This window comes from Sturnira hondurensis, unplaced genomic scaffold (assembly GCF_014824575.4).
Source record: "Sturnira hondurensis isolate 20B ecotype Veracruz unplaced genomic scaffold, ASM1482457v3 Scaffold0022908, whole genome shotgun sequence".
Classification (NCBI taxonomy): Eukaryota; Metazoa; Chordata; class Mammalia; order Chiroptera; family Phyllostomidae; genus Sturnira; species Sturnira hondurensis.
Genome location: NW_028095539.1, coordinates 6,152,164 through 6,165,139, shown reverse-complemented (window position 1 = coordinate 6,165,139; position 12,976 = coordinate 6,152,164). Strand labels below are relative to the sequence as shown.

Here is a 12,976-nt window from a genome sequence, read left to right as displayed (position 1 = left end):
TTCGGACTAACAGTTGGTTCCCCATCGCAGGGGACCTTCCTTGGCTGTAAGTCCAGCTTCCCACCCATAGGGGTTAGCCTAGTGACGCCTTTCTTCGTTTTCTCTCCTGGTCATCCTTATGCCCTGAGGGTATGGGACCAAAGCTGCCTACGGTCCAATGACAAGTCCTGGTTAAAGGCAGGGTCTTGCTCCCCCTGGTGGCCAAGGAAGAGCGGGCCTGCCCTCTGAGGAGCCAGCAACACAAACCAGGCAGGACGGGCAGGAGGAGGAGACCAGGCGCAAAGAGGTGCTGAGCCAGTGCTCGTCTGGGCTGGAGCTCCGGGGGTTTCCAAGGAGCCTTGAAGCGAGTGGGGGACAGGTGGATTTTAGGGTGCATAACTGTGGTTTAAGGGCACTTTCCGTGGTATCTGAGGAATAAGAACCGGAGTAACAAAACAATACTGACTGGGCCGGGCAGCAGGGGCCTGGGTGTGCGCCCGGCTCTGCCGCTCCTGGCTGTGAACCCCCTGCACTTCTGGGCCCCCGCCCGTCCCGAAACGGTGGTGATCACGGTACTTCCCTTCTCCGCAACTGTTGTCAAGTGTCAACGGGACACTCTGCGAAAGGCACTCAGCACTCTGCCAGAGCCCGGCAGGTGCCAGCCATTACTGTCACTCCCAGCCCACTCAAGCCCTCCATTGTGGAGCGGGACCGATGCTCACAACACAGATCCCAACTCTGCCTGGCAGGCGGGACACAGAGATGTGCAGGGTGCGGGACGGAGGGGCCCTTGGTTCACCAGCTGCTCAGTGCCACGCTGCGGGTTAGTGTCCTCTGGAAGACCGAGCACGCCCCTTCCCCTAACTGGCTGCCACCTGGGGTGGCGACTCGCAGAACCCCATGCCACCAGGTGTGGTGACTTGGGACCGTAAACTAATAAGGCTCTTGGGAAAATCAGTAAAAGCATAACAATAGGTAGTAAGAAGCATAACAATACGCCCTAGTGAAGAGTGCTCTAAAACCACTGCTTCTGGGCCATCCCCATTCCCCGGGGTGAGCGGTCCTCCAGCAGCGGTGCTGAGCTCCATGGGGTCCCCACTCAGAACCCAGGGTTCTGAGAAACCCACAGCGGCGGCTCCTCGGTGGGGTTCCCCCCCACAGGCCATGGTGTATGAGCTGTCTTTTTTTAAAGTTCCAAACAGGCCTTGCCTGGATTAAAATCTAGTGGAGTTTTTTTCCTCTTCCATGCTCCTTGTTCGCCAGTCCTTGCAAACCTGTGGGTGGTGCCTAGGCCTTTAGCAAGGTCTCCTGCTGGTCGGGACCCAGTGTCTCTGGGCGGGGCTGTCCACTGTGCCCCTCCCTGGCTGGACTTGCCTGATCTGGGAGAGGAGGGCGGTGGCTACTCCACTTTTTCCAGGGCTCGCCAGTGTTGCCACCTCCCGAAACACGAACCCTGTCGTCACATTCCTGGGCCTCAAGTCCTGCTGTGTGCGCCACTGCCTCCAGGATGACCCCCCAGCGCCCTCTGACTGGTGTCTCCTCTGGCCTCTGTCCCCTTGGTCAGCTCTGCCCCCGCACTGTGGCCCCGGGCCCCAATTCCCTTCAGTGCTCTCTCCCTGCCAAGCAGAGCCCACCAGCCCCTCCATCCATTCCTGTGAAGTGACCAGTGCCATGTCTGTGCCGACTATGGCCCCTGTCACACTGAACCACAATAACTGTTACACTTGCCTATTTCTCCTAACTGAACTATCTACCAGTAACCAGACCGTCCTAACTACCTGGACCAGCCTGAAGTAACAAACTAATTCATTTTCACAGTCCCAGTGTTAAGCTGGGGTCCCACAAACAGAAGTGAGGAGCTCAATAAATGCTCACTAAGTATTTTTTTAAAGCCCGATTTGGAAAACATCCAGGAGGCCTCAAGGTGACCCCAAATTACACCGCCACTCCCACCAACAGTGTCAGCCTTTCCCCAAGGACAGACTACCAGGACACACTAGGTGTAGCGCCAGGAAGCCTCCTTAGGTCCTGAAAAATTAAAGAATGCAACCTTTTCTCTACGTTGGCCAGAAATCCTAACTTCCGTTTCACTGTGCCCCCTCCCCCCACCAAGAAGGGATCAGGGAACTGAGAGTTCCTAACAAGCAAGCGTTTGGGCTGCATGGTTCTCACAGCGTGTGCCTGGCTGACTTCTGAGCATCACGCACAGCTGGGCCCCTTCTTCCCACCAGTGGGGGTCTGGGTTCTTTTTCTTTAGCTACAGAAAGGGGCTCACTCGCAACCCCCAGCACATGGCAGCCTAGTTGGAGTTCACTTGAAACAAGTGAAAACACCGCATGTCAACACTAGGGGGCACTCTCACCACAGGCAAAGCACGCATCACCATTTTTGAAGAAGGCTACAAATTAAAACTCGCTTCTCTGGCTTCCTAAAGATTCCAAAGAACTTCAAAAGAAAAACCAACCACCTGGAAACTCCCCACACTACGCCCCAGTTGAAGGGGTGCACGAAAGTCACAGATAACAAGAAAAAAGCGGGGGGGGGGGTGTAGGTGATCTGAGTCATTAGGCAGAAGCTTTAACCAGTGTCTCCCTAATTCCAGAAGCTGGACACACAATAAAGAATGCAGGAACCTGCTACGAACCAAACACCACTTGCCTTTCAGATCTGCCAACAAAAACCCGCAGAAACGTCAAACACGTTTTGGCTAAATCTCCCTTCAAAACTTACAGTTTTTATTTCCCTCCTTCCCTTAACTCGCAATAGGAAGTGATTCAAATGCCACACAAACAGATCGGAAACCCACGGCTTTAAAAGACTCTTCCGGTAGAACGAAAACACTTCTCCAAATGACTAATCTTCCACACAGAAACCACGGCACTGCCCAGCCCCACCACACGCGAAACGCCGAGCAATCAGGAGCAGGACCCAGTGCGTTCACAGAACCACCACAACAGCAGGAGGCCGGGAGAGCACAGGCGGCCCTGCGTGGACACGGCCACCCCGCCTACCTTCAAGGTCTTCACGGCCACGGTCAGGCTGTACTTCTTCCACACGCCCTCGTAGACCTCGCCGTACTGGCCTCCCCCCAGCTTGTGCTTCATGGTGATGTCGGTGCGCTCCATCTCCCACTTGTCGTAGTTGGGGGACACGCCGTAGACGGTGGGCTTGTTGCGCTTGGGGGCTGGGTAGTGCAGCGTGGTGATGAGCCCGTCGGCCACGGTGGAGTGGTGGTGGACCAGCTCGGCCAGGGTGTTGAAGCGGCTCTCGGAGGAGACGTAGAGCTGCGGGGACAGGGACAGGGACAGCCTTCAGCCCAGAGCAAGCACAACCCCATCAGCGCCAACAAACCAGCTCTGCCAGGCCCTGGGGTAACGCGCAGCAGGACCGCAGGCAGACGGACCAAGCGCTGGGCCAAGCGCTGTGTGTGCTGCGATTCACTGGCTGAGGCAGAGAGGCAATAAAATGCCCCGGGGCCTGTGCCCCTGCTGCCCCCCAACTGAAACCCCCCACCTGCCTCACCCTCACAGCCTGCTCTCTCTGACCGACCCACACCCAGTGTAAACGCCCACGAAGTCCCCCCTGGGCCCCCCACCCTCAAGTCCTCGCACTAGTCTCGTCACCTGTCTTCTCTGCTCCGTCCTTACCCGGACCCATCACACCGTTTCATCAGCCCGTTTGGTGTCTGCCTGAACCTACTAGGACATCAGCCCCACAGGAGGGAAGCCCTGAGCTACTCACTATTGTCCCACGACCCCCAGGTGGACAACAAGAAGTGGGCATATGACAGGCACTCAGTGACAGCTGTTGGTTACATTAGTGAAGAGCAGAACTTAAAAAGTGTTGCTGGTTGGAATAGAAATTTTAAAAAGTGCTTATTAAAACCTATCCTTATTTCCTATAATTATGCTGGTATCTGGATGTGACCAGAGAAGAGAACCTCTAAACAAAACACGAATCTCCTCATTCCTTGCTGCCTGGACTCGGGCCAGGCAGGAGGCATCAGAGGCCACGGCCTGCCTGGCCCAGCAGTGAGCCCACGTGGGGTGCCCCAGGGGTCCCCAGCACAGGGAGGCCAGGAGGCGGAGTCCACACACATGCACCCTCCGGCCTCTCTGAGCCGCACACCTGCGCCCGCTCCGCCCACACCCAGCAGAGACCGGAGGCGGCACCGGAGGCGGCAGAGGGCGGCAGTGTGGGTGCTGGCAGCTGTCTTCCTCCTCCGCTGTTTGTTTCAGTGAGGTGGTGAGGGCATCGATTCCACACTGAAACCCGCACGGAGCACGTGGGCTCCAGGCGCACAGAGAGGACTGTACCGGCTCCCGAAGGGTAGCCGGCCAACGGCCCTGAAGGTTGAAAGGACATTAAAATCATGACAAGGCACCGCATCGCAAAGATGTGGGAGGAGGAACACGGTTTGGAAGTGATGATGCGGGGCAGGGAGGGGAGGGACAGATCAGTCAGCTGGTCTGGCCCCCTCTTCCTGGTCAAGCCGTAGTACCTATCTTCTTACTTAGAAAGGAGAGAGGGGGGAGGGGGCCAGACGCGTGTGTGGCAGGGCAAGGTCTCGGCTGCGGGTCATGGTCGGCTCGGAGGCTCTCTCTAGGTCGTAATATCAGATAACTGAAATATTTTAGAAGAAGGAAATGAAAACAAATTTACAAGTTGATCCCTTCTATAACCTTCAACAGGGTAAACAAGATTCATTGACAAATTTTTTTTGCTGCTCGAGGAAGGAAATGACGTAGATGAACTGTTAAGACTCAGGCAACACCATGGCAATCGGTGGCTTAGAGGTTTACAGTTTAAAATCTTTCGGCGGCAATTCTACTAAGATAAAATTCTGAGCAACTTGTCCCTCTGTGAGATGGTGCTTCCTAAATGTACGAAGGGACCTGTGAGGAGGGGGCGGCGTCCCGCCAGGTGGCCCCCCTCTTTCATGGAGAGCACCGAGGAGAAACCTCCAAGGGAACCACTCCAGGCACAAGTCTGTGACACGCCCCGGACACGCCCCGGCCCTGAACACACACAGAGCTGGCGGGGGTAGGGGAGTGAAGCAGCCCTAACGCCCCGCCTCTCCCTGGAAGAGCTGCCAGGTGTCCAATCACATCGGGCTGCAGCGCTCCAAGCCCCATTCTCCTGGGCTAGCTGTCTCCCCACCAAGGAGTGGGGAGAGGAGAGAAAGCCATTCCAAGAAGGCATCCCCTGGAATCAGAGTACCTCCCCTCCGCCCCTCACCATCCACTTGGAAATCCCTGGCACAGGACACAGGACACAGGACACAGGACGGGGCAGGTCACCAGGGAGCAAGGCCCGTTACTCCCCCGCCTCAGCTGGAAAGGAGTGCTTCCCCAACCCAGGGATCCCGCTCCTCCAACTACACAGACGCTAATGGCTCCCTAAACCCTAGTTCATAGAGGATTTATTCTTGGTCTCATCTGATTCCCTCACAGGCTCCTTGGTTAGAGATTTCAGAGTTATTGGAGACTTCACTGAACAGTCAAACTTTATCCTTTTCCATAATTAAATTTACAGACCCTGTGGCTTAGTTCATCTTTCAATGTAAAATTTATGCACTGAAACATTAAATATTAAAACTACTCTCCCTTAAATGCATTGCACAGCATCTTCTAACACTCACAAAGTCTAATGGCTTTCTTCTGATTCATTCTAGTTTCTGGGCAGCTTTTGCTAGTGACCTGGGCAGTCTCCACCAGGAATTCATGGCCTGTTCCGAGAAGAAAGTGAAATCAGCGTTATGCACGGCACGTCATTACGCTATGCAGCTGGTTACATAAACACCCCAGTGCTTAGCCAGGGCTGGGCCTCTTCCTGATCATGCAGGAACCCCAAAGCCAGGACTTGTCAGACAAACAACAGAATTGCCTTCCTCCTGGCCGCCATACTCGCAGGCTTATCAGAGCTCACATTTGTGTGCCTTCAGCCGCCTGAAACTCTGGGGTCCTGCCTTGGATACATTGTTTACAGGCTGCATGGCCAGGAGCCCTGTTCCCAGGGCTTCTCACACACCAGCAGCAAGGCAGTACTTAATAATTTAGCAGAGCTGAGTGCCGATCCCAGTCTCCTCCGAAAGGAAAGGTCAGCAAGGTTTTAGCAGGCTTTCCCCCTGGATGCCAGCACCTGCCGAGCCACTGTCAGCGTGCGTAAAACTGAAAATTCGACAGGTGACTCATTTGGCCCATCCTGCTACTCTGGCTAACGCTTGAGCCCAAATTCTATTCCTGTCAACCTGAACCTGGGAATTCAGCAGACTGAGGAAATAAATGTCAGTCGGCCATCTCTCTGAAGAAAAGACTCCATCATGGGCTCTAAGAAATTATGAAACTTGCCCTGGCTGGTGTGGCTCAGTGGATTGAGTTGCTGGCCTGCAAAGAAAGGGGTTTCGGGTTCAATTCCCAGTCAGGGCATGTGCCTGTGTTGTGGGCCAGGCCCCCAGCAGAGGGCGCTCAGAGGCAACCACACATTGATGTTTCTCTCCCTCTCCTTTCCCCCCTTTAAAAATTAAAGAAAAATTTTATTTGTTTAATGAAACTTAACAGTGGCACCCCACAGAAGTAACCAGAACTAAGGACAATTAAGGCAGGGGGTGGTGGGGACAAATCAGTCTTTAATTCCACTATGTGGTTGGCAGAGGACCACAAATACCGAGGAAGCAGGGGGAACGAGAACCAAAGCCTGGGGGGCTGAGAATTTAGGCTGGCGAGTCTTTTGGGAAAGGTGTGGCCCTTCCCAGAGTCCAGCTCTCAACGTCCCCCAAGTCCTGGGCTCCGGCCCTGAGCTGCTGCTGGAAGTTATAACGGAGAGAGAGGTGAACCAGAGACAAGAGGGTGGGGACAGAGAAATCCTTTGGGGGCTTAGACAAGAATCTTTGAAATTCAGTTGTTTTCTAAAGATTAGCTAATTTGAAAATAAGAATTAAACTTGTTCAACCCCAGCCTGTCTCTCCTACCAACCGTACATCTTTCCCTTTGAAACCCAAAAAGGGCCCTGGCCAGTGTGGCTCCGTTGGCGGTCTTGGTGGGCCAAAAGGTCGCAGTCAGTCCCCGGTCAGCTCCTGGTGGCAGGTTCAGCCCCCAGTCGGAGCATATGTGAGGCAGCCGATGGACGTTTCTCTGACATCGATGTCTCTCTCTCTCTCCCCGCTCCCTTCCCTCCTCCCCCCCTTTCTCTGAAATCAATGGGCCTGTCCTCGGGTGAGGACACAAAGAAGCCCAAAAAGGACTGTGGCAGAGCTCCGCCACGAGCAGCTGTCACTGCCGAGAGATACAATTGCATGTGTCACCGCAGTCTCTCTGGTCTGACGCTGCCCCCCACTCATTCCAGGAAAAGGATCCTCTGCAGAGGGTCGGCCTGGTGTGCCCGGGGGCCGAGAAGTCTCCAGGTACTCAGAGAGCTGAAGGGAGAGTCTTTGCCAGGGAGGGAGAAGGGCAGAGGTCCAGGATGCTTGGAGGAGCGCGCAGTGGTGGAGCGCGCCTGACCAAATGAGTCCCCCGTGCTCCAGCTGGAGCGGAAGGAGCCCCTGGCACACACCAGCGTTGAGACGGAGGGAGCATCTTCCTCACCGCTGACTCTCGAATCTGCAAGCCTTTCGTCCCATACGTAGCCTAGCTCTCTCCCTTTGAGCTGTCAAACTAGATCAGGCCTGCCTACAAGGACACCGATCAAACAACTCCATGGAAAACAGACGGCCACCCTGTTCAACATAAACCTCGGCTGACGGCTTGGTGCAGGTGGCTTGCCCTGGACGAGCAGCACAGGAGGGAGCAGCATGGGGGGGAGCAGCACGGGTGGGGGAGCAGCACGGCACCTGCAGGAGATCACTGCCCCAAGGTGTACTCTGCTGCTGTAATTCATGAAGAAGGCCACGTGGGGTCCAAAGGCAAGGCTTCGAAGGGCCACCCTGCCAGAATACACCCTACAGAATGGAAGGGCCTTGTTCCACATCTAGGATGAGACAATGCCCCCAAAAGCAAGCTGACAAGCCTGCTCTCTAGTGGCAGGCCACCAGCAGACTACGCCGTCTGCTGCACAAACCGCTGTGCTGGCACGGAGACATTGCCGTGAGGAAAAGCATCAGGTATTGGCAACGGGACTTGGGCCAGACGACTTTAACACACGTGGGGAAACAAGGTAAGAACATCTCTCTCCCTCCCTCTCTCTCTCTCCCCCCGGCCCACACACACGTCCAGAAAATATCCAGCCATGTGCTGTGAAAAAGAGACACATTTATTGAGATACAAGAAACACTGTATTTTGGACAATACCACCTCAGTCTCCTTCGAAGTTGGCACCTTGGGACCTCACACAGTTCTCCCAGCGTCTCTTCCACTGTTCACAACACTCTTCAAAGTCCTTTGTGGGAATCACCACCAGCTGCCCTATTGTATTTTCCTGAATCTCATCGATGGTCTGAAATCTCTTCTCTTTCAAAGGTGATTTTAGTTTTGGGAACAGCCATAAGTCACAGGGCACCAAATCTGGCTGTAGGGAGACTGAGTCACCTGGACGATTTGATATTTCACCAAGAAAAAACCTCTGCACCAGATGGGATGAGTAAGTGGGAGCTTTGTCACGATGAAGCTGCCAGTCACCAGATGCCCACAATTACGGCCATTTTCGTTGAACTGCATCTCTCCACCGCTGAAAAACAGTGAGGTGGTATCCCCATTAACAGTTTGGCCTGGAGAGGCGCACTCATGATGGACAACACCTTCCCAATCGGCAAGACACAGCCAACATGGTCTTGATCTTGCTGTGACTCTGCCGTACCTTCTTCCGGCGTGGAGAACCAGGCGGCTTCCACGGGGCACTGGGCCATTCTTCCGGGATCACAGCCCTAGACCCACGATTCATCTCTGGTTATGAGCTTCTCGAGGAAACCTGGTTCATCGGCAGCGGTCTGAATCAGGTCGTTAGCAACTGCCCCACAGGTTCCTTCTGCTCTGGTAGCAGAAGCCGTGGAACCAATTTTGCCACAACACGTTTCAGGCCAAGGTCCTATGTCAAACTCTCAGACACAGCAGTTTTCGGAATCCACGGATCGGCTTCTGGTTCTCGCACCGTGAGTCGCTGATCTCCGCTGACTGCAGCCCGTACACGTTCAACACCCTCGGGTGCTCTGCCTGTCGCAGGCCTTCCAGAACATGGATCACTCTCAACAGATTCTCGGCCACCTTTGAAGGGTTTGCGCCAGACTTTTATTGGCACTGCACTCACTGCCTCGTCCCCGAAAGCCTCCAGAATCGCCCGAGTAGCTTCCATGGAGGGATGTTCAAGCTTAACACAAAATCTGATGCAGATGTGAAGTTCTACTCGCTCAGTCATTTGGAGTGTGAGAGCCACACAGCACACACATTCACTCAAGGGGGTCTGCCCCCACTGACCGGTGCAGGGAGGTCATCATTGTTCACACATGCGCACTCCGGTCCACTCTCCTCGGCTCCAGGTTACGTCGATGTCACACCAACCGTTCTCACTATATTAACGATGGCTAGACTTTTCCAGACAGACACCACACACACACGCACACACACACACACACCACAGTGCAGCTGTATGGGTGGCACAGTGAATGTGTGAAGAAAACTATAAAAATGCTAAAAAGATTAAGAAGAGGGGCCTAGCCCTACCAGATACTAAAATATCCTAAGACATAACAAGTTAAAAGTCTGGTCCTGGCACAGGTACAGACAGACCAATGGAAGAGAAGAGATAGAGACCACCAGCCCTAAATGCGTGTGTAGGTTTGGTGTATTCCAAATACGTAAGGGGAGATCACTTCAGTAAATGGCACGGGGATCACTCAAAACACGACACACACGCACCAGCCGTAACGAGGTGCCGGCTTTCCCCATCAGTGAGAGGTGTTTTCACGAGCCTGACAACCTGCTGCTGACCAGGGTGAGGAAGAACACGCGTTCTCACGTGCTGCTGGTGAGAAAACGCAGCCGTCCAATCTCCACAAGAAGTAACTGCGCGACACCGACACACGTGAACGCACACACCCTCCCCTCGTCAGCTCTCCCACCGGCCCTGCACGCACTTCACCGCAGACAAAGAGGCATGCGTGGTCTATTTCCAAGCTGCATGGCAGGGCCCACCAGGGGTCTATGACATCAGCTTCCTGGATTATGACCTGAATTTCTCAAAAAATGAAACAGAACAGCAGGGAATACAAAGCAGCAGAGTGCACTGAATACATTAAGAGTAAGCAGAGCTGGCCCTGGCCAGGTAGCTCAGTTGGTTAGAGCGTTGTCCCGATACGCCCCGGTTGTGGGTTCAATCCCCCTTCAGGGCACACACAAGAATCAACCAATGAGTGTACAAATAAGTGGACAACAAATCGATGTTTCTCTAATTAATAACAGAAAAAAATTTTAAAAAGAGTAAGCAGGGTTTCACAAACTTCCTATTATTAATGGGAGTATGGGTGGGGATGTAACGTGTTTTTTTTACAGCATTATTTTAACAGCCTGAGACTGGGAACGACCCCAAAGACTACGGCAGGGGACGGCCTGAGTAGGCGGTGGTCCGCCCACACTAGGCAGCATGGAGAAGGTGGCGGCTCTGAACATGCTGCCTCTGACAATCTCCGAAACACTTCCATGATCAGGTGGGAAGAGCCAGATGCACAACGGTGTGCAGCACGCATCATTCGTTTGTTTTTTAATATAAATATATATCCACTGGATTAACTCTGGAAGAAACTGGTCCCAGTGGTTGCCTCCAGGCAGGGCACCAAATCGGGAGACAGAATTACTTTCACTCTGAATCGTTTTTATCAAACCCTGTGCATGAACTAGACATTATTACAGAACACACACACGCCGCCTGGACCTGCTCTCGCAACCTACCACCCACAGCCTGCAGGGCCGTGCGGCGCAGCAGAGCCCACAGTGGCGGCACAGCCCGGTTCTACCCGTTAGTCATTGTGCAGGCCCGGGCAAGAGGAGGCGCCCTCCAGGCACCCACTCCTTAGCACGGAAGTGCAGGTCACAGAAACCCTGCCCTGAAGAATGAGGAAGGTCGGAGGAGAGGAGAGACCCTCAGCACATGGTGGGAGCTCAGCAGGCGTTCCCTCCTCCCTGCCCTGCGAGGACCCTGTGTGTGAGGGTCACAAAACCACAGGTTGGGCTTGGAAACCTATGGGTACCATGGGACCCCGCTTTTGTATAAAAACTCTGCACACACACCCACACACACACACGATTTTATCCACAGGAAGAAGGCCGCATATCAGACTTACAATGGGGAGGTGGTATTAAGGTGGCTTTTCACTTTTAAAATATCCATCTTTGTCTGAGTTTTTCTCATTGAGGAGAACTCACTATCATAAGAGGTTTTTCACGAAGCAGAGTCTTGCTGCAAGAGGCACGGATGAGACCCAGGAGACGCCCACCTGTCCTATGACACTGCTAAGGACGGTGTTCCGCAGGACAATCAGAGAACCACGCGGCCCTCACGACAGCGTGTGGTCAGCCCCCCAACACGGGGTCACTCACAAGGCGAATGGAAGGGCACCTGCTGTGTCCTCGAAAGCTTCTTCAAACATCTTCTCTCCACTGTGGGAACTTACCAACCCAGCAGGACCCCGGGTTCTCCTGGCTAAAGACGACCCCTCCCTGACCCCCCAGGCCTACCTTGCCATCAGAAGCAGTGTTGATCCTGTAGTGGTACACCCTGCCTTCGTATCGCAGCGAGATGGACCTCTGCCCTGGGCTGCTCTCGCTCTCCCGCACCAGGAAGCTGCCGTTGATCCCGCTGCTCAGCAGGTACTCGGCAGCGTTGCGGGACACCGGCCCATGGTACCAGGAGTGCTTCTCCAGACTGTTGACGGGCGTGATGTAGTTGCTCGGGACCCAGCCCTGGCCGTTTTTGGTCTGGGCTTCGCACCACTCCCCATTGTGGTTATAGCCTAAGACCCGGAGCTTTTCGCCTTAGAAGAGAAGAGCAGAGTCACACTCACCAGCTGCTTAATTCGCTCATTCTCACTTCGTCTTGGACGACTGCTAACCCCCCAAACCCCTAAACACCTGCCTCATTTTACCAAGCCCACACAGACACACGCGTTTTTAAGTGTGCACGAGAACGCCGCGCACGAAGCCCCCTTGTCTGTGTGGGACACGGAGGCAAACGCGTAGCCTGGGTTTTTATAAACCTGTGTGTCCGCTCGTGTGTTCCTAATGAAAGGAAGCTTTATAGGGAAAAAATACTTTTTATTTTATAAGAAAAGGGTTTCCAGTGTCTGCTCCAGTGCCTTTGTCAGTGTGAAATAACGACGGCTCCATTGTTGGGAAGGACTACTGTCCAGGGCCTCATCACGAAGGTCGCGAATCACTCGTAACGATGCTGGTGTGCTTTTTGATATCTCTGCATCCCAAATTTTAAATCTGTGCTTCTAATCAGCACAGGGTTTAACAATCGAGCCACCGTTTCCCCAATTCCGGACGCTGGCGACTGTCACCTGCTGCCCACGGCCCGCTTACCTTTAGTTATGCTTAGAGTGTTATCCCCGCTGGCCACAAAATCATAGAGTGCGACGAAGAGGTTGGGGTCGTTTTCACTGGGACCAGCGAGGAGGTTTTCTTTGGAGTTCCAACGAGCTGCCTCGCTCAGGCCCTGGGGCTCGAAGTCGGACGTGACCGGCCTTTGGAGGGCTTCTGCCAGAGAAACATGGGAGTGAACGAAAGCAAGGAGGAAGAGAGCTAGGAGAAAAGTCATTTTGTTCTCAGGAGCAAAAAAAGGTCTGCATTTCCAAAATTATACATTCCTAATTTATTTTGTTCCTTAACACTCGTGGGTATTATACATGAATAGAAAATGGAATCTCCTTTTCCCAAGTCTGGTGAAAAACACTAAGTATTTACATTCCAAGGTAATGTTCCCGAATCGTTTAAGCCTTTTAAACTCATTAACTCAGTGAAGATGAAAATGAATTCAGTTAGAAATGGAAATGGTCTGTCCTCATAAGGTTGCC

At 53.6% G+C, this 12,976-nt stretch overlaps 1 protein-coding gene across 2 annotated transcripts in view; it reads right to left on the bottom strand.

The window, feature by feature from the left end:
* The window catches only part of ABL1 (ABL proto-oncogene 1, non-receptor tyrosine kinase), a 113,222-nt gene that overhangs the window by 17,000 nt on the left and 83,246 nt on the right, over positions 1-12,976 (bottom strand). For both annotated transcript variants that reach the window (XM_037036918.1, XM_037036919.1), the window contains exons 2-4: positions 12,486-12,659; positions 11,640-11,935; positions 2,991-3,263 (exon numbers count right to left, since the gene is read on the bottom strand). In XM_037036918.1, coding sequence (XP_036892813.1) covers positions 2,991-3,263; positions 11,640-11,935; positions 12,486-12,659 — 743 coding nt within the window. The remainder of the gene's footprint in view (positions 1-2,990; positions 3,264-11,639; positions 11,936-12,485; positions 12,660-12,976) is intronic.